Source organism: Schistocerca gregaria, chromosome 11, assembly GCF_023897955.1.
Source record: "Schistocerca gregaria isolate iqSchGreg1 chromosome 11, iqSchGreg1.2, whole genome shotgun sequence".
NCBI lineage: Eukaryota > Metazoa > Arthropoda > Insecta > Orthoptera > Acrididae > Schistocerca > Schistocerca gregaria.
The window spans coordinates 100,921,797-100,947,013 of record NC_064930.1 but is presented as its reverse complement, the minus strand read 5'-3'; the positions used below and the strand labels follow the sequence as shown (position 1 = coordinate 100,947,013).

Here is a 25,217-nt window from a genome sequence, read left to right as displayed (position 1 = left end):
TGCTGTGAAAGCAGATAGCAAATAAATACAGCTGTATATCTAATGTCCAGCCACCTTGGAAATAAAAAAAATTGACACTCGACGGATTGTGCTTTTATTATATTCAGTTTTGCGGCAGCTGGTGAGCCCTAGAAGGAACAAGCACCGCTAAACGACCACAAGATGGGCAGCCAACATGCGAATGAAATTTGTGCTTCTGAAAAGGCAGAAGGGACGCAGCAGCATTAGAAGTACGTCAGAGTTTTGTGTTTTCGAATCACTTTACACATTGACGTGTACAACTGAAAACACTTGTGAGCGCAATGAGGACTCAGGAACAGAAACAGAAGAGGACATTAGCAGCTGTGTTTAATTAACAATGACAATAATTGTATTTATTTCAAAATGCGTTGTGCAGTACGATCAGAAACGCTCAACAAATCTTTAAAATGTCATTTTTTTCCTCTGCTAGGTGCTGCAATGGTACTTGAATTACGTAACCTTTACGGCAGCTCAAGTCAACCTCTCGATACCAGCAATATTCTACTGTGTTTCTGTAAAATAGTTAACATGTTTCTCAGACAACATTCAGATTTGATTTCATTAATGTAGATGTACTTTGATGCGTCGATATGTTTGCGTTGCAATGATATTATTCTTATATGTATTGTTTCTTTTGTCACTGTGATCTTTGACGTACTTGTAGCTCTGGTTTTTGGGCGCATAAGCGATTATTAGTGAGTTAGGGAGTCGGTCCTTGAGAAAGTCAAGTCTTGGACGTCATGTTGGAAAGACGCATATTGTAGTCACCTTATAAAGTGTGAACTTTAACAGTGAGGAATATGTTTTCGAGTATGTTTCGTATTGTGAAGTGATGTTTTGTGTGTTATGTGATATTGCAACAATCGCAATAAAAAAGAAGTTTAACTTGAATTCGGAGTGCTGATTACTTTTTTACATCACCATTGTGCTAACATTGAAAGGTTCGATGTTCAAGAATGCTTTGCGAAACGCATCTACAAAACTTTTGGAATATAGCAGAATAAAACCTAGGGCTCTTTGCATGCCAGCTTGGAATCGTAAACACCTAGATTTTCGACGATTGAGCCATGATTTTACAACGAGACCAGCGCGGGAAACACGAAAAGATGAGTGCTGCCTAGTTTATTCATTATTACGTGAAATGACTTTATTAACTGTGCTCTAATGCCACCTGCCACATAATAACTTTGTTGTTGCCCGAAAATGCAGTATTTAGCAGCGTAAGCAACACCACAATCATTATTAAATTTCGACCTTTGCTGTGGTAGGGTTGTTAATGTGCGCTGTATTACAACTGCCGTATTTACATTTGTATTCTTTGCTACAAGTGAGCAAGCTCACACATTTGGAGATGAAAATCGGTATGATGCACATTCACGAATTCGTGTTATTTACGTGTGTGTACTTTTCACCATAGGCATCTGATCGGTACGAGATGCGCACGAACGTGAGTTGTCGTCACTGGAACACAAACAAGAAAGTTCCCTCTTCCACGACCCCTCCCCCACAGCGACCATCTATTAACAACTTAGTATTTAAACAACTTAGACTGTATAAGGTGCCACAATATTTATTTTTGATTAAATACCTGCGCTCCAAACGCCCCGGAGTTAATAGAAACCGACAATTTTTCAGGCGCCAGTTAAAAAAAAAAAAAAAAAAAAAAAAGAATTACATTATAAACAGTAGGGATATCGATAGTTGAAACATACTACCGATAGTGACGCAGTGCAGATGCAATCGATTAATCGATAGTTTATCGATGTCTAAGTAACTAGTGAGTCTTACCTTGAACATACAGCTGTCCTGCTCACAGCAGGTGGGAGTGCAGAGCCAGGTAATATTTCGCTTGGTTGTCATCGAAGTTTTGTAAGGTGTAAAATTAAGTGGACTGCTGGAGGAATGTACTTAGCTGGAAGCGAAGTGCCACAAAATGGCAGATTCGCCTCTGCTGCCTCCAGATGCGAGTGGCTATATAGGGGCTCATTTCCTCTTTGGTGAGCCTCGTCCTCCAGTGCCGGCTCCGTATGTGGCGGCTCTTCACTCTCAATACAAAACCCCCCTCCTAGATATCACGGGCGTGTCTGATGTTGACGTACTTTCAAAGTGTCAGCCGCAGCGGAGTTTGGTAAAGGCGTGTGCCATCGCGTCCTGTTCGGATTGAAATCTCGATTATGCGCTACTGCAGAGGCGAGGACAGGTTTTTTTTACTACTAAAGCACTGCCAGTTTTCGTGTCTGAATCTTTGCCTTCTCGGGGAATCAGCTGAGTAATTTGTCCGTGCTGCCAGAAGATGGGGGGGATCGCTGCATTCTGCACTGACCACATCATAACCTATTTGCATCTGGGCCTGCAGTCAGAGAACAAGGTATAAAGTCCAGCAAGGTTCTGTGCCATACTGAACCATTGGGCAGATGCTAGCAGCAGCCATACTAGGGAACTACCCTGTGTGTAAACTCCCATGAAAACCACAACGCATATGACTGTGTTTGGAGTGGTGCCGTGACCAGGAACTATGGACTGCTGATGAATGACTTCACACTGTGACCACGAATGCATTGCGGTTCTGCACTGTGCAAGGTGATAATTGTTGGCAAGCGTGGGGGCGACATGGAGGTAGGTTCCATTCTTCTAATGTATTTTATAGGCATGGTGTTTCTCCAGGCGTCATGGGATGGGCAGCTATCCCATACCACTTCAGGTCCTGGTAGTAGTTGAAGGAACGATGAAGGCGCAATGGCATGCAATGGACACCCTACATCCTCAAGTTTCCTGTGATAAAGCATCATACTGTCATGTTCAACAGGACAAAGCTTTTCTGCATACAGCATGTATCCCTAATGAACAGTTTATATTATGTTGAGCTAATACCTTGCCCAACAAGATCCTCAGGTCTGTCCGGGATAGCACATATGCAGGATCAGCAAACACGCCAACTCTGTTCCAGTGCCATTATCCAGGATATTAGAGACCAGTTACGATCTTGTGGACAAACTTCCCTCGGGAGAGGACACCCTTCCTAAGAGAATCAGTGCATTTATCCCCGCCAGGGCGGTTGTATCATCATTGAGGTAGGTTGGCTCATACTAACGAGTTGTTTGTAAATCTGATTCGAGTTTTACTCACCAAAATAACTTCACATATCGTCCCAACCTATGAAATTCATTTCAATTCCTCCTCTCCTTCTGTGTGCTTACTTCATTTGTCAGACAGTGTATTTACCTGGTATCTAATGCTGTAGCTCCTGGGGTATGGAGGCTCAATATTAATAAAAGAAACAACAAAAAGGCGTATAGAAGTCAACGGGTAAAACGCATTTCTGTACAGTATCTTCAATTAGGATTCTATAAAACATACCGATAACGTCAGTTGGCTATAAGGAGATGTGGAACCTAATGCCTGGAAGCTGAATGATGTCCACTGATGTGTGTGTGTGTGTGTGTGTGTGTGTGTGTGTGTGTGTGTGTGTGTGTGTGTGTGTAAGTCAGAGACTGTCCACATAACCAAAAAACATGAAACTTTCATTGCACATGCAGGACATGGGATATTGACAACTAGATGGACAAGTACCATGTGACAGTGTGTGAAGCCTCAGCGAATGAAGGAGATGATGGTCATGAATCAGAACAAGTATCCTATAATACGAGAGCACTTTCAAAATTTACTTTTGTGTAAGACGGCTAAAGCTATGTTTACACGTTATGTCTCAGTAATAGTATTTCTTGAAAAGCCTTTCGTGGTGATATGTTTCCTTTCAAACATGTGGTGTGTGCAGCAGCTACGACAAGGGCGACCTAGCGAGCTATAAATTTGACAAATATCGGCATTTTTAAAAAAATACTTGCAGTTCGTCTTAGCAGCTACAATTTTGACACTGAGTTTCTTTCAGCATTTCTTCCCATCTAAAACTTATGGGGCAGGTTTCTACATGTAGGGCTAGGCAATTCCCTCGCGAGTGCATACCCAGTTCAGCAGCATCGCACTCGTCCACTAAACACCAAATATTGGGACCTATAGAACTGGTCTGTACTTGGCCTCTAACTGCACATCTACCAGTAAAAGTCACTAGATATTTGCAAACGACACTTACATACTCCACAGGAAACGACAGAATAAATCTCAAACAAATACATTTTCCCTTGAATAAACGACAGTCGGATGCTGCATCATCGAACACATGTAATCTAAACTGGATATAGAAAATGACCTTGACTTCAGCCTCTAAAGTAATTGCGACATGTCAGCGACACTTATGGACCGATGACCTCGCTGTTTGGTCCCCTCTCCCCTCCTCTCCCCCCCCCCCCCCCCCCAGATCAACCAACCAACGAATCAGCGACACTTTGCATTGTACGACGTATGCTCTTCCCGGCATAAGTCAGTAAGGAACTGATTCTTGGATCCATACTCTTGTAAGTTCAGATTCCCATTAACCTTATAATTACGACCAATAAAGAAAAGGTAACTATTTCTTATCAACTAGTGGCACCGTTAAGACAGGAATTATTTCAACAGAATGTATTACTAAAAGTGGTTTGACAAATTACACTGGCCAACGATAGAAAAACTTTTTTGCTGAATGTATCATATTCTTGTTTTTTTTTTTTTCTTTTTAGCGTGGGAAATTCTTCGCATTTTACAGTTAAATTTATTAAATTAAACGATTTTTTAAAGAATTTAACAGCTTTTATGTAGTTAAAATAAAAAGGAGGTGTAATGTAGATGACGTTGGTAGCACTGCTGAAAAACATTTGCTGGCAGGTATGGTTGATTTTATTTTTGTGTTAACAGATGGTGTTTTGTTTACTGTCAGCCTAACCTCACTTCTGCATTTCCTGTACGTGTGCTCAGTACAATGTCTGATCGTGGTTGTAAAAACTCTGCTGACAGTTTTTGTTTCATCTGTGGCGAATTGCCGACCGGAGGGGCCGAGCGGTTCTAGGCGCTGCAGTCCGGAACCGCACGACTGCTACGGTCGCAGGTTCAAATCCTGCCTCGACCAGGTGATGTCCTTAGATTAGTTAGGTTTAAGTAGTTCTAAGTTCTAGGGGACTGATGACCTCAGAAGTTAAGTCCCATAGTGCTCAGAGCCATTTGAACCATTTTGTGACGAATTTGTGATTAAAAAACACCAAAGAAACATTACAGACTTTGAGAAAAAGTTTTATCTATCATAGTTTTGATCTAAACTTGGTGATCAGGATAAATCTTGGGCGCTGCGTAAGGTATGTTATGTGTGTGTTGAAGGTCTGTGAAAATGGCCCAATAAGGAGAAAAAATCCTTTAGATTTGCTGTTCCTATGATATGGATGGAGCCAAGAAATCATTCCGATGATTGCTACTTTTGCAGTGTTGATATTACTGGTCATAATTCGAAAACTGCCCTAATCTTACGTGCGCCATCCGACCAGTTCCTGAACCACCAGATGATTTAAATTCTATTCCAACAATAGTATTTTCTGATGTACAACCTGATTTACATGAATCAGATGATGATGTAATCCGTTGTAATACAGAAAGTCTAGTACCCATATTGTTTACTCAGACCGAGCTTAACGATTTGATTAGGGATCTGGGCTTAACGAAAGAAAAAGCTGAATTGCTTGGCTCTAGATGAAAAGAAAAGAACTTACTGGCAGTTGGAACCAGCATATACATGTATAGAGTAGAGAGCAGCAATTTTGCAAGGTTTTTTTTAACAAGAAGTTTATTTAGTGTACTGCTCAGACATTTTGATGAATGAGTTTGGCATTGAATACAAAAAGGAAGGCTGGAGGTTGTTTATCGATTCATCAAAAACTTGTGATGGAAAAATTGCTACCAAGGCCGCTGGAACACCAACATCGTGGGGGAGTACTGTTGGTCACTTCACTGAGAAGTTCAGGAAGCGAGTCATGGTAGAAAAAGCTACACAAGGTGCTTCAAAGAAAAAAGAGAAGGAAGATACAAACCAATTCCAGCTGACAAGTGAAACCTCTACTATCAATGTTTTAAGTAGCTTACCGTAAATAAAAACCATGGTTATGTTGTAACAAAGCGTTTCATTTATTTCCCCATTTACCGTATGGCATAAGATTTTTATACATCTACATCTACATGATTACTCCGCAATTCACATTTAAGTGCTTGGAATAGGGTTCATCGAACCACAATCATACTATCTCTCTACCATTCCACTCCCGAACAGGGCGCGGGAAAAACAAACACCTAAACCTTTCTGTTCGAGCCCTGATTTCTCTTATTTTATTTTGATGATCATTCCTACCTATGTAGGTTGGGGGTCAACGAAATATTTTCGCATTCCGAAGAGAAAGTTGGTGACTGAACTTGGGTGTAACTTTGGATGAGCATCCCAACTGAGCGGAGAATACAGTCGCAGTGTGCCGAGAGACGTCTGCTTGTCTCTATGCTCTCAAAAAGTTTCGGAACATACACTCCTGGAAATTCAAATAAGAACACCATGAATTCATTGTCACAGGAAGGGGAAACTTTATTGACACATTCCTGGGGTCAGATACATCACATGATCACACTGACAGAACCACAGGCACACAGACACAGGCAACAGAGCATGCACAATGTCGGCACTAGTACAGTGTATATCCACCTTTCGCAGCAATGCAGGCTGCTATTCTCCCATGGAGACGATCGTAGAGATGCTGGATGTAGTCCTGTGGAACGGCTTGTCATGCCATTTCCACCTGGCGCCTAAGTTGGGCCAGCGTTCGTGCTGGACGTGCAGATCGCGTGAGACGACGCTTCATCCAGTCCCAAACATGCTCAATGGGCGATAGATCCGGAGATCTTGCTGGCCAGGGTAGTTGACTTACACCTTCTAGAGCACGTTGGGTGGCACGAGATACATGCGGACGTGCATTGTTCTGTTGGAACAGCAAGTTCCCTTGCCGGTCTAGGAATGGTAGAACGATGGGTTCGATGACGGTTTGGATGTACCGTGCACTATCCAGTGTTCCCTCGACGACCACCAGAGGTGTACGGCCAGTGTAGGAGATCGCTCCCCACACCATGATGCCAGGTGTTGGCCCTGTGTGCCTCGGTCGTATGCAGTCCTGATTGTGGCGCTCACCTGCACGGCACCAAACACGCATACGACCATCATTGGCACCAAGGCAGAAACGACTCTCATCGCGACACCACTGGAGGCGGGTTGCACGATGTTGGGGCGTGAGCGGAAGACGGCCTAACGGGTTGCGGGACTGTAGCCCAGCTTCATGGAGACGGTTGCGGGCACGTGCACCTTCCGCCGATCACTGGCGACAACATCGATGTACTGTGGAGACCTCACGCCCTACGTGTTGAACAATTCGGCGGTACGTCCACCCGGCCTCCCACATGCCCACTATACGCCCTCGCTAAAGTCCGTCAGCTGCTCATACGGTTCACGTCCACGCTGTCGCGGCATGCTACCAGTGTTAAAGACTGCGATGGAGCTCCGTATGCCACGGCAAACTGGCTGACACTGACGGCGGCGGTGCACAAATGCTGCGCAGCTAGCGCCATTCGACGGCCAACACCGCGGTTCCTGGTGTGTCCGCTGTGCCGTACGTGCGATCATTGCTTGTACAGCCCTCTCGCAGTGTCCGGAGCAAGTATGGTGGGTCTGACACACCGGTGTCAGTGTGTTCTTTTTTCCATTTCCAGGAGTGTATCTTCTAGGCACTTCCCGTTTGTCAAGTACATTAGCGTATGGTTACACTGAATTTTATTGGCGTACAAACTCTGATAGAATGCCAGGTTTTGACAAATTTACAGCACTTCTCTTTACTGCTCTCCCTCAGACACTTTGTCAACATTGCAATTGGACGAAGCATTGCAGCTGGTCTATTGCGCGAGAGTTCTTGTTTGCCCGTGAATATCAACTTTTATATATAGGGAAGTACTGAAATTTCTGTGACAATATTTTTAAGGGCAGTTAAATTTCCCAGTGGCTTAGCTCCTTAGTGTCATGAATTGTCATCTTTCAGCACTGCTGCCGTTTCTGAATTACGTTCTCTGCTAAATTCGAAACCTTCCATCGTCCTATTGGTCTAGCCCTTTTATAGCCCAGTCCATGAAACTCAGATACAAATGGTGTGAACACTGTCGGTTGATCATATGTTGCAATGAGGTCATTTAAAGATCTGAGACAGCCTGATTAGTGCCCTTCTAATTTCCGTGTTATCATTACTGTAGTGATGTATTTGAAGTGTCCTGTCAAACAATCCTGTCAGTCCAACAACATTGTGGGCCCTTGTGTATATCTTTAGTTCGTGCCTCATTTTGAACAGTTTGTCACCAGACATGCAAAGCTACATCTGTGGGGAATGTAGTAGAAGAAGTTGCGTAGAAACTTGTTTAATTTACAGGAAAGTCATTCATGTTAATTGACAAACTATCCGTGTTGCGACTGTGTGTGTCCTATTACCTTTACACTACTTGCAGCAAGCATGCAGCTGGTCCACGTGCGGACAGACTCACCCGCACAGTGTCTCTCTGCGCAGACTTGCAGCCACCATGGCGGAGAGGCCCCACGGCTACGACGGCGGGCCCCTTGTTGTAGCAGCACCACCCGATGCAGCTGCCGTCTCTCGCATGCGGTGAGTTGTCATTACACATGCACAATTTATGCACTCGTGGTGCCACCTGGGGGCACCAACGAAGTAGAAAACCGAATTCCCATTTTTTTTAGCTTTCGGATAAAGCAGAAGAAAAAAAAGGCTCATTTTCGTATCTTTTTGGCTGATACGGTCAAACCTGACCTTCAAACATAGCTGCTTTGGGTACTAAAGTGCGCGTCATTTACGACGGAGGCCGAGTTTAGGTCCGTTCTGCGCACCTGACGTCACAAAACACAGTCGGCCAATGAACAGAGAGCGACGTTGCCGGATCTCGACTGCAGAGCAGAGCACGGACGAGTGTCTTCAGTTTTAGAAACGTTCACTCATAAAGAAAGTCTTGAGAGCAGACTTTCTTTTATAGAAAGTTTGGAAAAATCATTCTTTATACCAATTGCTTCATATTCTATTAATTAATTAAACCCAACAAGCAGTAAGCCTCCTAATTCAGGCGATAGCAAGGAAAGGCGTTTGTATCATTCTCACGAACCGCTTCTTCGCAATAAAGAACACCGGTAATTGTTTATTTCCTATTGTACTTCGACGAAGCGTGAGTAATTCATAATCATACCAATAGTGTTTGTCTGTATTTTGCTTGATATTTTGCAGTCCTACAAGAACTCTGTTGAGCTGCGCTGCGCTAGTGTGATAGTTAGGGTGTTTGGTTGCCAAGTGAGAGGTTCTCAGATCAAACCTTGTTCAGTGCTTAATATTTTCTTTATTTAAAGACAATATCATTACTTCATGTAATTTTTTGAAATTTCTAGTGCTTTGTCTCTTCATAATAATCAAAAAAAAATTCGGTTTTTCTAATTTTGTCCTCCAATACTTCTTTTCACACCAATTAAAAACAATGAAAAGGCACACATACAATATTCATGTTATCTGTTTTGTTTCTATATCTTCACTTCCGCTGTCGCTGTTTCACTAATCATATTGAGATTTACTCTTTTGCGCAAGTATTAAAAGTATTATTTAGAGCAGAATTTCGGCTCGTACGTTGCCGAGCTACTTGATTGTCTGACGCAATTCTTTGCTTCGCTGCTGCGATGTGTAAAAATGAAATTCTTGGGCCAAATAGGTTTTGTGAAATCAAATGATAAAGTGTGTCAAAGCAGTCGGGACACCGTGTGCCTGCACAGGCGAGCAGTGCAGTGATGAAAAAATCGCCCACAGCGCGGAATGCGGGGAGCCACGTCTCTGTAGCAGCGAAAGGGTTAATGCGGCCCTGGAGGCTTTACTTCATAGACTGCGCGCTCCCTCCCTAAACGCAAGTATGCGAACTATGGCGCTGCTTCTCTCGGCGGGTGCGTCGTTTGCAACTGGCAACGCAGCAATCTCCCGCGTCTGGGCGGGCATGCGCGAACCGCCGAGATAAAAGAATTCAACTATTGTAGTAACTGGATAATTCACCTGGCCACCTTTCAACGCCTGTTCAAGGATAGTTGGGCAGTGGGATTTTCCAAGGGCTAGGGAGCTTCCCTGGGCCTAATATTCCCAATATCCTTCAACTGGAGATGGAGGAGAAGGAAATAGTAAGGACAGAGTTAGGGTAGGAGAAAGGCACCAATAAGCTATTGTGGGTCACACTTTGTCTGGCTCTCCCCTTTCGCAAGTCCAGCTCCAGTGATCCTTCTAGTAGCTGAGTTAGTGCTGGCACAGCCTTCTGGATCCAGAGCATGCAAACTTCCTCACTCATATATAGTGCTACGTTAAGGCAGTATTCATTGAGGAGAACAAATGAAAGTTACACGCAGCCAGCTCGATGATTTGAGTCTGTCATAGTGTACTTTATCATTAACATAAAATTGAAATGCGAGATAAGGTGGTTCAAATGGCTCTGAGCACTATGGGACTTAACTTCTGAGGTCATCAGTCCCCTAGAACTTAGAACTACCTAAACCTAACTAACCTAAGGACATCACACACATCCATGCCCAAGGCAGGATTCGAATCTGCGACCGTAGCAGCCGCACGGTTCCGGACTGCGTGCCTAGAACCGCGAGACCACCGCGGCCGGCGCGAGGTAGGAGGCATAAGAATATACAGACTTTTTTTGTGATACCTGAAACAGTTATGTACTCCAAATGAGGCTTGAACAAAAAATTGACATACGAAGAGATGAAGTAAGTAATCTAGGAAGTACCGGATGATCAAAATGTCAGTATAAATTTGAAAACTTAATAAACCACGGAATAATGTACGTAGAGAGGTAAAAATTGACACACGTGCTTGGAATAACATGGGGTTTTATTAGAACAAAAAAAAAACAAAGTTCACAAAATGACGCGTGAAAGATCTCTTGCGCTCGTCGTTTGGTGATGATCGTGTGCTCAGACGCCACTTTCGTCATGCTTGGCCTCCCAGGTTCCCAGACCTCAGTCCGTGCGATTATTGGCTTTGGGGTTACCTGAAGTCGCAAGTCTATCGTTATCGACCGACATCTCTAGGGATGCTGAAAGACAACATCTGACGCCAATGCCTCACCATAACCCCGGACATGCTTTACAGTGCCGTTCACAACATTATTCCTGGACTGCACCTATTGTTGAGCAATGATGGTGGACATATTGAGCATTTCCTGTAAAGAACATCATCTTTACATTGTCTTACTTTGTTATGCTAATTATTGCTACTCTGGTCAGATGAAGTGCCATTTGTCGGACATTTTTTGAACTTTTGTATTTTTTTTTTGTTCTAATAAAACCCCATGTCATTCCAAGCACGTGTGTCAATTTGTACCTCTCTGTCTACATTATTCCGTGATTTATTCAGTTTCCAAATTTATACTGACTTTTTGATCACGCGGTATATATACTAAATGAACATGGCACCGAGGTCAGTACTAGATGAGCGTTAATCGAAAACTAGAGCTGAAAGAACGAGTGGAAAAAAAATAGAAAAGGAACGGAAAAATATTAAAACTGCAGTTAAGAAAGCATCTAATGACGCCGTAGAGAAAAGAGAGAGAAGGAAGGGTAAAATCTGGACACCAGAATTAGATGAAGTTGTAAAGAAAAACGAAAGAGCTTATCGCAAGTATCTCACTGAAGCAATACAGGGACATCATATTTTTTAAGTCTCTGAACAAAAGAGGAATCGAGCAGTGAAATGTATCTTGGGATAGGTTACAAGCATAGTAGAAGAATGTATTCATAGAAGGTAAATTATAGCTTATAAGCAATGAAGATGTTCAGTCGAACAAAAAACGAAGTTTCCCATTTAAACAACATCCAACAATCACAGTGGGTAGGACATTAGAAAGACTGGTGGAATGAACAAACACGTTGCACAGATTGTTGGAGCAAACGGCTACCATATGATGATGATACATAAAACTATGCCGCCAAAGGAGAAGGGCAATAGGGAAATGCAGAACGAAGCACGGAAAACCGTCGTGCTACCATATGTACAAGGGGTCACTGAACGTCCGGGCGAAATTCTCTGTCGGGCAGGTATTAAGCTGATTTTTCGTAGCAACAACAAAATAAAAGACATTCTGGGCTCGACAAAAGATACAATTGACAAGCTTCATGCCGCCGGAGTTCATGAAATCGGGTGCAAATGTGGACTGGTGTATGTAGGCGACGCCGGGCGTCCAGTAAACATAAGGTTGTCAGAGCACGAGAGAGAAGCCCTCAACTGTAAAAAGAAAAGCTAATGGTGTGGATGGCATAGATCCTCAACTGCTAAAACATGGAGACACTCGTCTACATAAGAGACTAATACAGTTATTTAATATGCGATAGAGAAATGTAGTTATTTCAGGAGCATGGTCACAAGCAACATTTGCGAGAACTAAAGAGCAATCGGATTACTGGACACCACGTACTAAGTTTCTGCAAGTGTAGTAAACAAAAGGCTGAAGGTTATAGCTGAGAGTTTTTTAGCCACAGAACCACTTTGGAGGGGCAGTTTGACAACAGATGCAGTGTTTATAACTAAACAAATAATCGAAAAATGGAAATGGTTCAAATGGCTCTGAGCACTATGGGACTCAACTGCAGTGGTCATTAGTCCCCTAGAACTTAGAACTACTTAAACCTAACTAACCTAAGGACATCACACACATCCATGCCCGAGGCAGGATTCGAACCTGCGACCGTAGCAGTCGCACGGTTCCAGACTGCGCGCCTAGAACCGCGAGACCACCGCGGCCGGCCGAAAAATGGAGGAAATAGTATAGGCAAATTAATTTATCTTTTCTTGTGTACATTTCGAAGAGTCTATTCAAACACAACCGCAATTTTAGATATAAATGGTTTTCTTATACAGCCTATAAGTGCAAGAAAAGGAGTTTGGCTAGAAAGCAGCATTTTTCACCCACACTTTTTAACATTCATTTTGATGATGCAGACTGGGAATGGAAGAAGATATTAATGGGAGAATTAATACTAACTCAAATCCCCAGTTGAACTGACAATGCCACGTTACTGCTGGAGAATGAAGATTAGTTGCAAAGGGAAATACATTCATTAATTAAGATTTGCGAAGAGCACTGTCTGACGTTTTCAGGAAAGTGACGCAATTAATGGCTTTTAAGGGAAAATACCTTGTAGAGACAAAAATTGTGGCTGACAGTGTAAGAGTTCCAGCATTTTAACTATTTAGGCTACGATGTCACATCTGAGTATGACAAAGTCATAGGGAAGAAATCAGCTCAACAATAAAGAGATGTCCAAAGAATAAAACGAAATAAGAAAAACTATTGAAGTTGTATAAGAAAATCCTAAGAAAAGTCAGGTCTCTAAGGTCAGAAAGGGATGCACAAGAGAGCTGACTGATTTCGATTCTCAATAAAGTACAAGAAAGTCGGCAATATTCAAAAGAATAGGTGGAAAAAGATTACCTTTCCATATAAGAAGATTTAACCCACTTGGGAGAAGAACTTTAGGAAGATAGAGGAAGTAATAAGAGGCAAAAAAACCCAGACCTAATGCTTGAAGTGAAGATGAGGTGAGATATGGTGAAATTCTGAGTGAGTGAGCATAAGAGATGTACACCTTTCTCAGGAGTGACAGTGGAATGATCTTTAGTTCAGAATCACTCAAATGTAATTATCTGGGAAAGTGCCATATGAAGCATATCCTTTCCTAAAGATTCATTATGTATCGGTGTGTTTACGACAATTTGTGCTCTCAGTTATGATTTTCGTACATGATATACCAGTCCTGAAGGAAATGGATGTTCAAGCATGGTGTTGATCCACTATCATACAACAAAACGTAGATGTTATGTGAATGAGTATTTGGTAACTGTGGATATAGTATGTGGAGGTTCTCAGACAGATATGTTGAAGGAGGACTAAGCAGAAATAGCAGTAGGAGAGATAAAAAAAACAGATATTAAGCACACAAGTGAGGAGATGGCTTGTTTCTAGTGTGTTTAAATGAAATTTGGAGCCGGCCGCGGTGGCCGTGCGGTTCTAGGCGCTCCAGTCCGCTGCTACGGTCGCAGGTTCGAATCCTGCCTCGAGCATGGGTGTGTGTGATGTCCTTAGGTTAGTTAGGTTTGAGTAGTTCTAAGTTCTAAGGGACTGATGACCACAGCAGTTGAGACCCATAGTGCTCAGAGCCATTTGAACCATTTTTTTGAAATTTGGATTTTCTTTAAATGATTTTCTGGGCACTTAAATAAACTCATGCTCATAAATTAAGGATAATTGCAGAATGTGGTGCCACACAACGAGGCACTACACAAAACTGGCACCAAGAGGATAGGCATATAGAGAACACATACGACACAGATCCGTAAGTCCACAGTATTGGTGTTAAGTTGAGAAAACCGTCCCGAAACACATGTGTTACGAAACGCCACTGTTTCCTGCGCATGTACCCCGACACCATATGGGATATGATCACCATGCACACGTACACAGGCCCCACAACGGGTTGGCATACTCTGGATCAAGTGGTCGAGCAGCTGCTGGGGTATAGCCTCCCATTCTTGCACCATTGCCTGTCGGAGCTTCTGAAGTGTTGTAGGAGTTTGAAGACGTGCAGTGATACGTCGACCAAGAACATCCCAGACGTGCTCGATGGGGTTTATGTCTAGAGAACAGACAGACCACTCCATTCGCCTTCTGTTTCAAGATACTCCTCCACGACGGCAGCTCGGTGGGGCTGTGTGTTATCATCCATCATGAGGAAGGTGGGACCCACTGCACCCCTGAAAAGGCGGACATACTGGTGCAATATGACGTCCCGATACACCTGGCCTGTTACAGTTCCTCTGTCAAAATCATACAGGGGTTCATGTGCACCTATCATAATCCCACCCCACACCATCAAACCACGACCTCCATACAGGGCCCTTTCAAGGACATTAAGGGGTTGGTATCTGGTTCCTGGTTCATGTCAGATGAAAACCTGGCGAGAATCACTGTTCAGGCTATACCTGGACTTGTCCGTAACACAACCTGGGACCACTGTTCCAATGACCGTGTACTCTGTTCTTCACACCAGGCTTTACGGGCTCTCCTGTGACCAGGGGTCAGTGGCATGCGCCTTGCAGGTCTCCGGGCGAATGAACCGTGTCTGTTCAGTCGTCTGTAGGCTGTGTTTCTGGACACAACTGTTCCAGTAGCTGCGGTAAGGTTCAGAGCGAGGCTACCTGCAGTACTCCGTGGCCGTCTGTCGGCACTGATGGTGAGATATCGGTCTTCTTGTGGTGTTGTTGTCTGTGGACGTCCCGTACTGTAGCACCTGGACGCGTTTCCTGTCTGCTGGAATCGTTGCCATAATCTTCACTCTTCGTGGAACACGGAGGGCCTGTGTTTCGACCTGCTGTGTTTGACCAGCCTACATCTACATCCACATGAATACTCTGCAATTCACATTAAAGTGATTGGCAGAGGGTTCGTCGAACCACAATCATACTATCTCTCTACTATTCCATTCCCTAACAGCGCGCGGAAAAAACGAACACCTAAACCTTTCTGTTCGAGCTCTGATTTCTCTTATTTTATTTTGATGATCATTCCTACCTATGTAGGTTGGGCTCAACAAAATATTTTCGCATTCGGAAGAGAAAGCTGGTGACTGAAATTTCGTAAAAAGATGTCGCCGCGACGAAAAACTTCTTTGCTGTAATGACTTCCATCCCAATTCGCGTATCATATCTGCCACACTCTCTCCCCTATTACGTGATAATACAAAACGAGCTGCCCTTTTTTTTGCACCCTTTCGATGTCCTCCGTCAATCCCACTTGGTAAGGATCACACACCGCGCAGCAATATTCCAACTGAAGTTGTTCGTAATTTTAACACCCAGGTACTTAGTTGAATTGACAGCCTTGAGAATTGTACTATTTAATGAGGTAATCGAATTCCACGGATTTCCTTTGGAACTCGTGTGGATCACCTCACACTTTTCGTTGTTTAGCGTCAACTGCCACCTGCCACACCGTACAGCAATCTTTTCTAAATCGCTTTGCAACTGATACTGGTCTTCGGATGACCTTACTGGACGGTAAATTACAGCTTCATCTGCGAACAACCTAAGAGAACTGCTCAGATTGTCACCCAGGTCATTTATATAGATCAGGAACAGCAGAGGTCCCAGGACGCTTCCCTGTGGAACACCTGATATCACTTCAGTCGCCCTAGTATTCTACCCCTCATAACGTCATCAATAGGTGTTCTTTGAGCCATTTTCAACACACAGTCACGATTAGCACGTCTGAAAACGTCTGCACACTTACTCGCTGCACCGTCCTCTGGCATGCACCAAAACACCTCTGCATATGTGGACTGCTGCCAGCGCCACTGTGCGTCGACCGTAGGTCAAATGTACCACCTGGTCATACCCTAAAGTGATTTTAACCCGCAAACCCCCCACCAGAGCGTTGTTTTACCATGTATCGACATTATCATTAATTTATGAGCATGAGTGTCTATAGAGACCACTGAAAATTTGTGCCACACTATGACTTGAACCTGAGCTTCCTGCTTACTGCAAGCAGTTGTCTGGATCATTAGGCCATCCGAGCACACCTCCAGTGCTGCCTCAAACTTTCATTGTCACTGATATACTGATCTTTTATTTTGAAACACTAGTATCACATTTTCTCCCACGAGGTATGTGGGGATAGCAGCTATGGGAGGAGGGCGGAGGGGGTGGGTGGATGGATTCGATGGAGGACCGTGGCTTCTGTTACTACAAAATCTTGCATCGAAGAACCTTTAGTGGTAGTGTTTGGAAATCATGAGCGAGAACATCATCCACCATTGTAACCTGTTCGCTTATCCCTTTTATATTTTAGTGAACTAGACTTGTTACCATTCTTCGTGTCAAAACAAACAAAACACATTGCTGTGCTATGAGAGAAAATGATTTGGGTCCAAAACTTAAACAACAACAGAAGAAATGTAAACTATATCTGTCAGGAAGCGGTATTCTGAAAGGGGTGCGTGGATCTCGTAAATAGAAGATCTACCTGTGTGATGGAGTCTTCAGAATCAAATTGCACTTTGCCCACGTGTCAAACTTAATTGATCTTACCAACAGGGCAGCTACCTGTATGTTGGGCACCAGCGTATGGATTCTGAGAACGAATGTGGTCTGAAAATAACACTCTCACGAAGTTTTTTTTTTTTTTTTTAATGTATTGGCTTTTGGAAATTGACCTTACAGCCAGCTAATGACAGGAGATGCAGTATTGCAATTGGTTTTGACAATTCACTGTAGACGTTATTTAAATCGTACCCTGGTGTGATGCAACACAGAATTAACAAAGGACTTAATTCGACATAAAACAAGATTTACGATCAGCGTATGTAAAAATGAGTGAACAAAACTAAAATGGAACACTGGTAGTATACTACAAAAAAAACCTAAATACCAAGAGATAGAGCCTTTGAGGTGACAAGCACCTCTGCCAGTAAAATATGCAGGCAGTCATAGATGTTGCGATCGCGCATTGCGTCTCAGCAAATCTCAATGAGTCAACTGGCGCTGTCCACAAGCTTGTGACTGACCTGAAGCAAACATTCCACCATTTATTTGTATAAGTAAATTATTTTAACAATATCGATGAAGATCTCATTTCTCCATTACTGCCGGCCGGAGTGACCGAGCGGTTGTAGGAGCTACAGTCTGGAACCGCGCGACCGCTACGGTCGCAGGTTCGAATCTTGCCTCGGGCATGGATGTGTATGATGTCGTTAGGTTAGTTAGATTTAAGTAGTTCTAAGTTCTACGGGACTGATGACCTCAGAAGTTAAGTCACATAGTGCTCAGAGCAATTTTTCTTCATTACTGATAACGGTTTTACTGATTCTGCCTCAGCTTCTCGAAAGACGCACTTGTGAATAGAGATGTATTAGCCTCGTAGCAAGTCTGTAAGGAACTTAGTCACCACATCACTGACGTGTTCCCAGCAAAATACTCATATCTGTCCGAGAAGCGCAACATGTCTGTGGCGCACTTATTTAAAGTGTCTAGCTTGGGTGAGTACCATCACAGTCCCATACTGTCTAAAACCGTGCCAAATTCTGTGAAACTGGAGCATTAGATCGTCAACAGCCCGAGGCGGTTGGTGGGCTCTGCCCATGATACCTCAAACGTTCTCAGTTTGGGAGAGATCTGGCGATCATGCTAGCCAACGTTACGTTTGGCATGCACGAAGAATCTCTCGCCATGTGGAGGTGGGCATTACCTTGTTGAAGTTTTAGCCCAGGATGGCTCGCCATGAAGGGCAGCAAAACAGGGTGTAAAAAATCGAGTACATACCACTGTCCTGTAAAGGTGGTGGGAGTGAAAACCGAAGGGGTCCAGATATGAAAAGAAATGGTACCCCAGACCATCACTCCTGGTTGTCCAGCTGTATGGGGGATTACATTCAGGCTGCTACACCAGTGCTGTCTGGGGCGTCTCAAGACTTTTCTGGTCATCGAGGCTCAGTTCGAAGCAGGACGTATCACTGAAGACAATTCTACTACAGTGCATGAGATTCGACATTTTTTCCGGATTTTTATTTACCATATTTTTTTGTTTTTCCGGAATGTTATATATTTCAAACATTTTTTTTACGTCTTTTTCCATATTTTTCATAGTGTTTGCGTAAATGTACAAGTATATACAGGGTGTTTCAAAAATGACTGGTATATTTGAAACGGCAATAAAAACTAAACGAGCAGCGATAGAAATACACCGTTTGTTGCAATATGCTTGGGACAACAGTACATTTTCAGGCCGACAAACTTTCTAAATTACAGTAGTTACAATTTTCAACAACAGATGGCGCTGCAAGTGATGTGAAAGATATAGAAGACAATGCAGTCTGTGCGTGCGCCATTCTGTACGTCGTCTTTCTGCTGCAAGCGTGTGCTGTTCACAACGTACAAGTGTGCTGTGGACAACATGGTTTTATTCCTTAGAACAGAGGATTTTTCTGGTGTTGGAATTCCACCGCCTAGAACACAGTGTTGTTGCAACAAGACGAAGTTTTGAACGGAGGTTTAATGTAACCAAAGGACCGAAAAGCGATACAATAAAGGATCTGTTTGAAAAATTTCAATGGACTGGGAACGTGACGGACGAACGTGCTGGAAAGGTAGGGCGACCGCATACAGCAACCACAGAGTGCAATGCGCAGCTAGTGCAGCAGGTGATCCAACAGCGGCCTCGGGTTTCCGTTCGCCGTGTTGCAGCTGCGGTCCAAATGACGCCAACGTCCACGTATCGTCTCATGCGCCAGAGTTTACACCTCTATCCATACAAAATTCAAACGCAGCAACCCCTCAGCGCCGCTACCATTGCTGCACGAGAGACATTTGCTAACGATATAGTGCACAGGATTGATGACGGCGATATGCATGTGGGCAGCATTTAGTTTACTGACGAAGTTCATTTTTACCTGGAGGGCTTCGTCAATAAACAGAACTGGCGCATATGGGGAACCGAAAAGCCCCATGTTGCAATCCCATCGTCCCTTCATCCTCAAAAAGTACTGGTCTGGGCCGCCATTTCTTCCAAAGGAATCATTGGCCCATTTTTCAGATCCGAAACGATTACTGCATCACGCTATCTGGACATTCTTCGTGAATTTGTGGCGGTACAAACTGCCTTAGACGACACTGCGAACACCTCGTGGTTTATGCAAGATGGTGTCCGGCCACATCGCACGGCCGACGTCTTTAATTTCCTGAATGTATATTTCGATGATCGTCTGATTGCTTTGGGCTATTCGAAACATACAGGAGGCGGCGTGGATTGGCCTCCCTATTCGCCAGACATGAACCCCTGTGACTTCTTTCTGCGGGGACACTTGAAAGACCAGGTGTACCGCCAGAATCCAGAAACAATTGAACAGCTGAAGCAGTACATCTCATCTGCATGTGAAGCCATTCCGCCAGACACGTTGTCAAAGTTTTCGGGTAATTGCATTCAGAGACTACGCCATATTATTGCTACGCATGGTGGATATGTGAAAAATATCGTACTATAGAGTTTCCCAGACCGCAGCGCCATCTGTTGTTGACAATTGTAACTACTGTAATTTCGAAAGTTTGTCTGCCTGAAAATGTACTGTTGTACGAAGCATATTGCAACAAACGGTGTATTTCTATCGCTGTTCGTTTAGTTTGTATTGCCGTTTCAAATATACCGGTCATTTTTTAAACACCCTGTACATTACCTGGTGTTGGTGACTTTTTCTTTCAACTGTGATACTGGTTCCCCGCCTGGCCAGAGCATTCACAAACTGTTACTTAAAAAAAAATAATAAAAATAACAACATAATCTAACACATGAATTAGCTGTGCAGCCCCACGCTTATATATGCTACAACAAACATGGGTTTCTAACTTTAACCATAGCTTAAATACAGCTGGCTGCCTGTCGATTCTTATATCAATCCATGACCACGCAACAATGGCACACATTTATATACTTTCTTGTAAACTAATACCGAAGAATACGGTCGGACTAGTTCTGTCAAAGTTTCACAAGTACTCCAAAGGTTTTAGTTTGGAATAATTATCGAAAAACTGGCCAGGCAATAATGCCAGATAGTGAATTATAAATCTATGCTCTCTGTGTGTATAATTCTACTTATTTAATTTGGATATCGATTATACAAACAGTTGTATTGGCAGTTATATTGGTGGAATTCTGTGTTCCCTGATGGATGATTCTCTGTTCATCATTGGCAAAATATATTTCAAAATCAGTATGGAAGTCGTTAAACATTACACTTCTTAATGCTTGGAGGCAGTGGATGACAGACTGTTCATCTACGTGGAAACAGATTCATCAGTCCAGTTTCTGGAGTCGAAAACTTATAGAACCAATACTGGGTACAACGCTTAGTATTTGGGGTTTACGTACTGCCGAAACAGCACCGCCTTCCCGAAGGTTTGATGGTATGTGGAATATGCAGAAAAAGTCTAGTGAGACTAATTGCCCTTAGGGCAGTTGGAATGAATCTTTCCTCCTGAGAAGTTTTTTTACTTCAGTTGTAATGTTCGATTCAACAAATTACGGCATGACTTGAGTGAATTTTTATACTTCGTATCTCACATCTAAAGATAGTTCTAAATATACAGGATATCCATAAAGTCCCTTTACAACTTCAAAATTTTATTACAACGGCAGTTGTTGAAATATTTTAACAATATTTCTTTTATTGTAAGTTGTGTTTATAAAAGTGTTTTTGACAGTGTTGAACAGGCCTCCATATGGGCGCCTTTAGTTGCAGAAGCGCATCAAGACGGTACTCGATTTCTTGCCATGTTCGCTGTAGCATCAATGGTGGCAATGTCATTACGAATCCTTTGCTTCAAGTCAGCAATGCCCCCTATCTGCTTTTCATACCCCCATAAAAAAGGTCCAGTGAAGTGATATCTGGCGAACGCGGTGCCCAAGGAATTGACCCATCCCTCCCAATCCATCTGTCCGGAGATATTTCATTGAGGAACCAACGAACATGCAGTCCCTAATGTGGTGGAAAATGATAGTTGGTTGTAAGTCAAACAGTTGCGGTGCTACATAGTCCGACAGAAGGTCGAGCTAAACATCTGCAGCAATTGTTCACTCGTTGAAGAAAAAGGGACCGATTATTTTGTCGCACATGATTCCACACCACACATTCACTTTTGGACTATCCCGGTGAAGCTCCCCTAGTCACATGGGGGTGTTCAGGTCCCCAGATTCTCACACTCCGCCTGTTTAATGTCCAAGAAACATGGAAAGTTGCCTCGTTACTGAAACAAACTCACTTGAGGAATGTTTCATGCTCCGAAATGCGTTCCAGCATGTTGAGTGCAAACTCTGTCTGTTTTGGCTCGTCGTTTTGCTCAAGTGTCTGTAATAGTTGCACTTTGTAAGCGTACAACCGTAAGATCTTGTGGAGGACCTTATGCACAGCTTGATGTGGTAGTTGCAACTTTCTGGCAGCAGTAGGTGAACGGGTGAAGACGTTTAAAACGCGGTCGATGTTTCCCTCGCAGGTTCTTGGTCCCCCGCTCCTCCCTTTATCCAATACTGTCCCTGTCTCCATAAATTTTTTGGGCCATGCACAGATTGAAGGGCGCGATGGTGGATTTCTTCCATACTTCAGAACGAAGTTTCGTTGAGTCTGAACATCCGAGTTTGTCTCAATTAACCAGGACACACATTGTGCCTTGTGTTGAGGAGTTGCCATTTTATAGAGGTTCAGTTCCTTCCAACAACACATTATCTGAAACACAGAACTTAAGTGTATATAAAAACTTTAGTAAACACTGACTACGATAACAGAAATTTTGTTAAAATATTTTAACAACTGCCGTTGTACGAAAATTTTGAGGTTGTAAAGTGTCTCTATGGAGACCCTGTATTTGATCACAAAACACTTTTTTTCTGACAACGTTATTATATTTTTCATATCAATCCATTTAGCAACGTTGATCTTGAACCATGGATTGCGCGTCTTCTTCACTCCAGCAATTCTGTTTTGAGTTCACGTAACACATGCATGTTGATCGAACCTATCACTAACATAGCATTACGTGACTGATTCTGAGCAAGCCTTCTACAAAATTAGTCGCCAGAACATCTACATCTACATCCATACTCAGCAAGCCACCTGACGGTGTGTGGCGGAGGGTACCCTGAGTACCTCTATCGGTTCCCCCTTCTATTCCAGTCTCGTATTGTTCGTGGAAAGAAGGATTGTCGGTATGCTTCTGTGTGGGCTCTAATCTCTCTGATTTTATGTTCATGGTCTCTTTGTAAGATATACGAAGGAGCGAGCAATATACTGCTTTCCTCGGTGAAGGTATGTTCTCGACACTTCGACAAAAGCCCGTACCGAGCTACCGAGCGTCTCTCTTGCAGAGTCTTCCACTGGAGTTTGTCTATCATCTCGGTAACGCTTTCGCGATTACTAAATGATCCTGTAACCAAGCGCGCTGCTCTCCGTTGGATCTTCTCTATCTCTTCTATAAACCCTATCCGCTACGGATCCCACACTGCTGCGCAGTATTCAAGCAGTGGGCGAACAAGCGTACTGTAACCTACTTCCTTTGTTTTCGGATTGCATTTCCTTAGAATTCTTCCAATAAATCTCAGTCTGGCAAATGCTTTAGCGACGATCAACTTTATATGATCATTCCATTTTAAATCACTCCTAATGCGTACTCCCAGATAATTTATGGAATTAAGTGCTTCCAGTTGCTGACCTGCTATTTTGTAGCTAAATGATAAGAGATCTTTCTTTCTATGTATTCGCAGCACACTACACTTGTCTACATTGAGATTCAATTGCCATTCCCTGCACCATGCGTCAATTCGCTGCAGATCCTCTTGCATTTCAGTACAATTTTCCATCCTCTCGATATACCACAGTATCTTCTGCAAAAAGCCTCAGTGAACTTCCGATGTCATCCACAAGTCATTTATGTATATTGTGAATAGCAACGGTCCTATGACACTCCCCTGCGGCACACCTGAAATCACTCTTACTGAGGAAGACTTCTCTCCGTTGAGAATGGCATGCTGCGTTCTGATATCTAAGAACAATTGGTCAGATAGTCCATATGCTCTTACTTGTTCATTAAACGACTGTGGGGAACTGTATCGAACGCCTTGCGGAAGCCAAGAAACACGGCATTTACCTGTGAACTCGTGTCTATGGCCCTCTGAGTCTCGTGGACGAATAGCGCGAGCTGCGTTTCACACGACCGTCTTTTTCGAAACCCATGCTGATTCCTACAGAGTAGATTTCTAGTGTCCAGAAAAGTCATTATACTCGAACATAAGCATTTTTGCATGTTTACGCAAGTAACCAATGTTTTAATACTACCAAATAGTCTCCAAACTGCAGCCAGTACTTTAAAACCCGCAAAGTAACATAGAGATTAATTCAGCATAGAATTAATGCGTGGACTGTCAATACGTTTTAGCCTCCTGGAGGAGAACATTTATTTGGTTCTCTGAGAGTAAATAAAAAATAAAAATTATTTGATTCACTTTTTTAGACGCACTCGCCGTTTCTAACAGCTCACGCATCATTCTAATCTCATTTCTCTTTCACGGGAAATTCTGGTGGATGCTATCTTTGAACAATTGTGCAACTGATGTCTGGGCAGGTGTGTTCTATTGAGGCCTCTGCTTCCTGCCAGCAAGAGCAGGTCTAAATGGAATCTCTGACCGTTCGCAGATAGTTAGTGGAAGGGGCCTCCGAAGGCGGAAATTGTTCAGCCTTTACCGCTAATGACACAGAAGATGGGCTTGTGTAGGCCATTTTACGGCAGTTCCTGGCGGCGCCAACGGTCTACTGGTAGCTTCTTTAGGGCTCGAAACTCGCCTCTGCTTTAATTATTATTAATAATCAACGTTGGCGGCCGAAGACTTCCGTCATAAGAAGTCACCCTCACGCTGCCAGAGGCCTTCTCAAAAAGGGCAGTGGAGTGAACAGAGGTTCACGGCACTCTCTTGTCCTTGGGATGGGAAACTGCCCCTAAAGGAGGAAGACTCAGCAATGATCAAGGGCCTGAGGATGCAGAAGGCAATGGAAACCACTGGATTAAAGACAGACAATGTGTATCCACAGGATAGGTGGCCTGTAATTGAAAAAAGTGTCGTTACGAGCTCTTGGGAAAAGATTCCGGAATAGTCCCCCATTCGGATCTCTGGGAGGGGACTATCAAAGACGAGGTGACCATGAGTAAAAGATTGAATAAGCAATGAAAGGATGACGTTCTGCAAGTTGGGGTCTGGAATGTCAGAAGCTTGAACGTGATGGGGAAGCTAGAAAATCGGAGAAGCAAACGCTCAGTCTAGATACAGTAGGGGTCAGTGCACTGAAATGGAAAGAAGAAAAGGATTTCTGGTGAGATGGATATAGGATAACAGCGGCAGAAAATGGTGTAACCGCCGTAGGGTCCGTTATGAACAGGAAGGTAGGGCTGAGAGTGTGTTACGCTGAAGAGTTCAGTGATAGGGTTGTTCTTATCAGAATGGACAGGAAACCAACAGCAATTCCATCAGAATTTCTAAAATTATTGGGGGAAGTGGCAAGCATAGATCAGGTATACACACTGAAATCGCTACCTGAAGATGAATAGTAGAGGAAGTATATGAAGATGCTGAAAGGGT

General features: G+C 43.3%; 1 protein-coding gene across 3 annotated transcripts in view; it reads left to right on the top strand.

The window, feature by feature from the left end:
* Positions 1 to 25,217, top strand: part of LOC126295383 (26S proteasome non-ATPase regulatory subunit 10-like) — an 82,306-nt gene that overhangs the window by 33,203 nt on the left and 23,886 nt on the right. For all 3 annotated transcript variants that reach the window (XR_007552481.1, XM_049987866.1, XM_049987865.1), the window contains one exon: positions 8,523 to 8,618. Coding sequence is in view for 2 of the 3 variants with exons in the window: in XM_049987866.1 (XP_049843823.1) it covers positions 8,536 to 8,618 (83 nt within the window). In the remaining variant the exon portion in view is untranslated. The remainder of the gene's footprint in view (positions 1 to 8,522; positions 8,619 to 25,217) is intronic.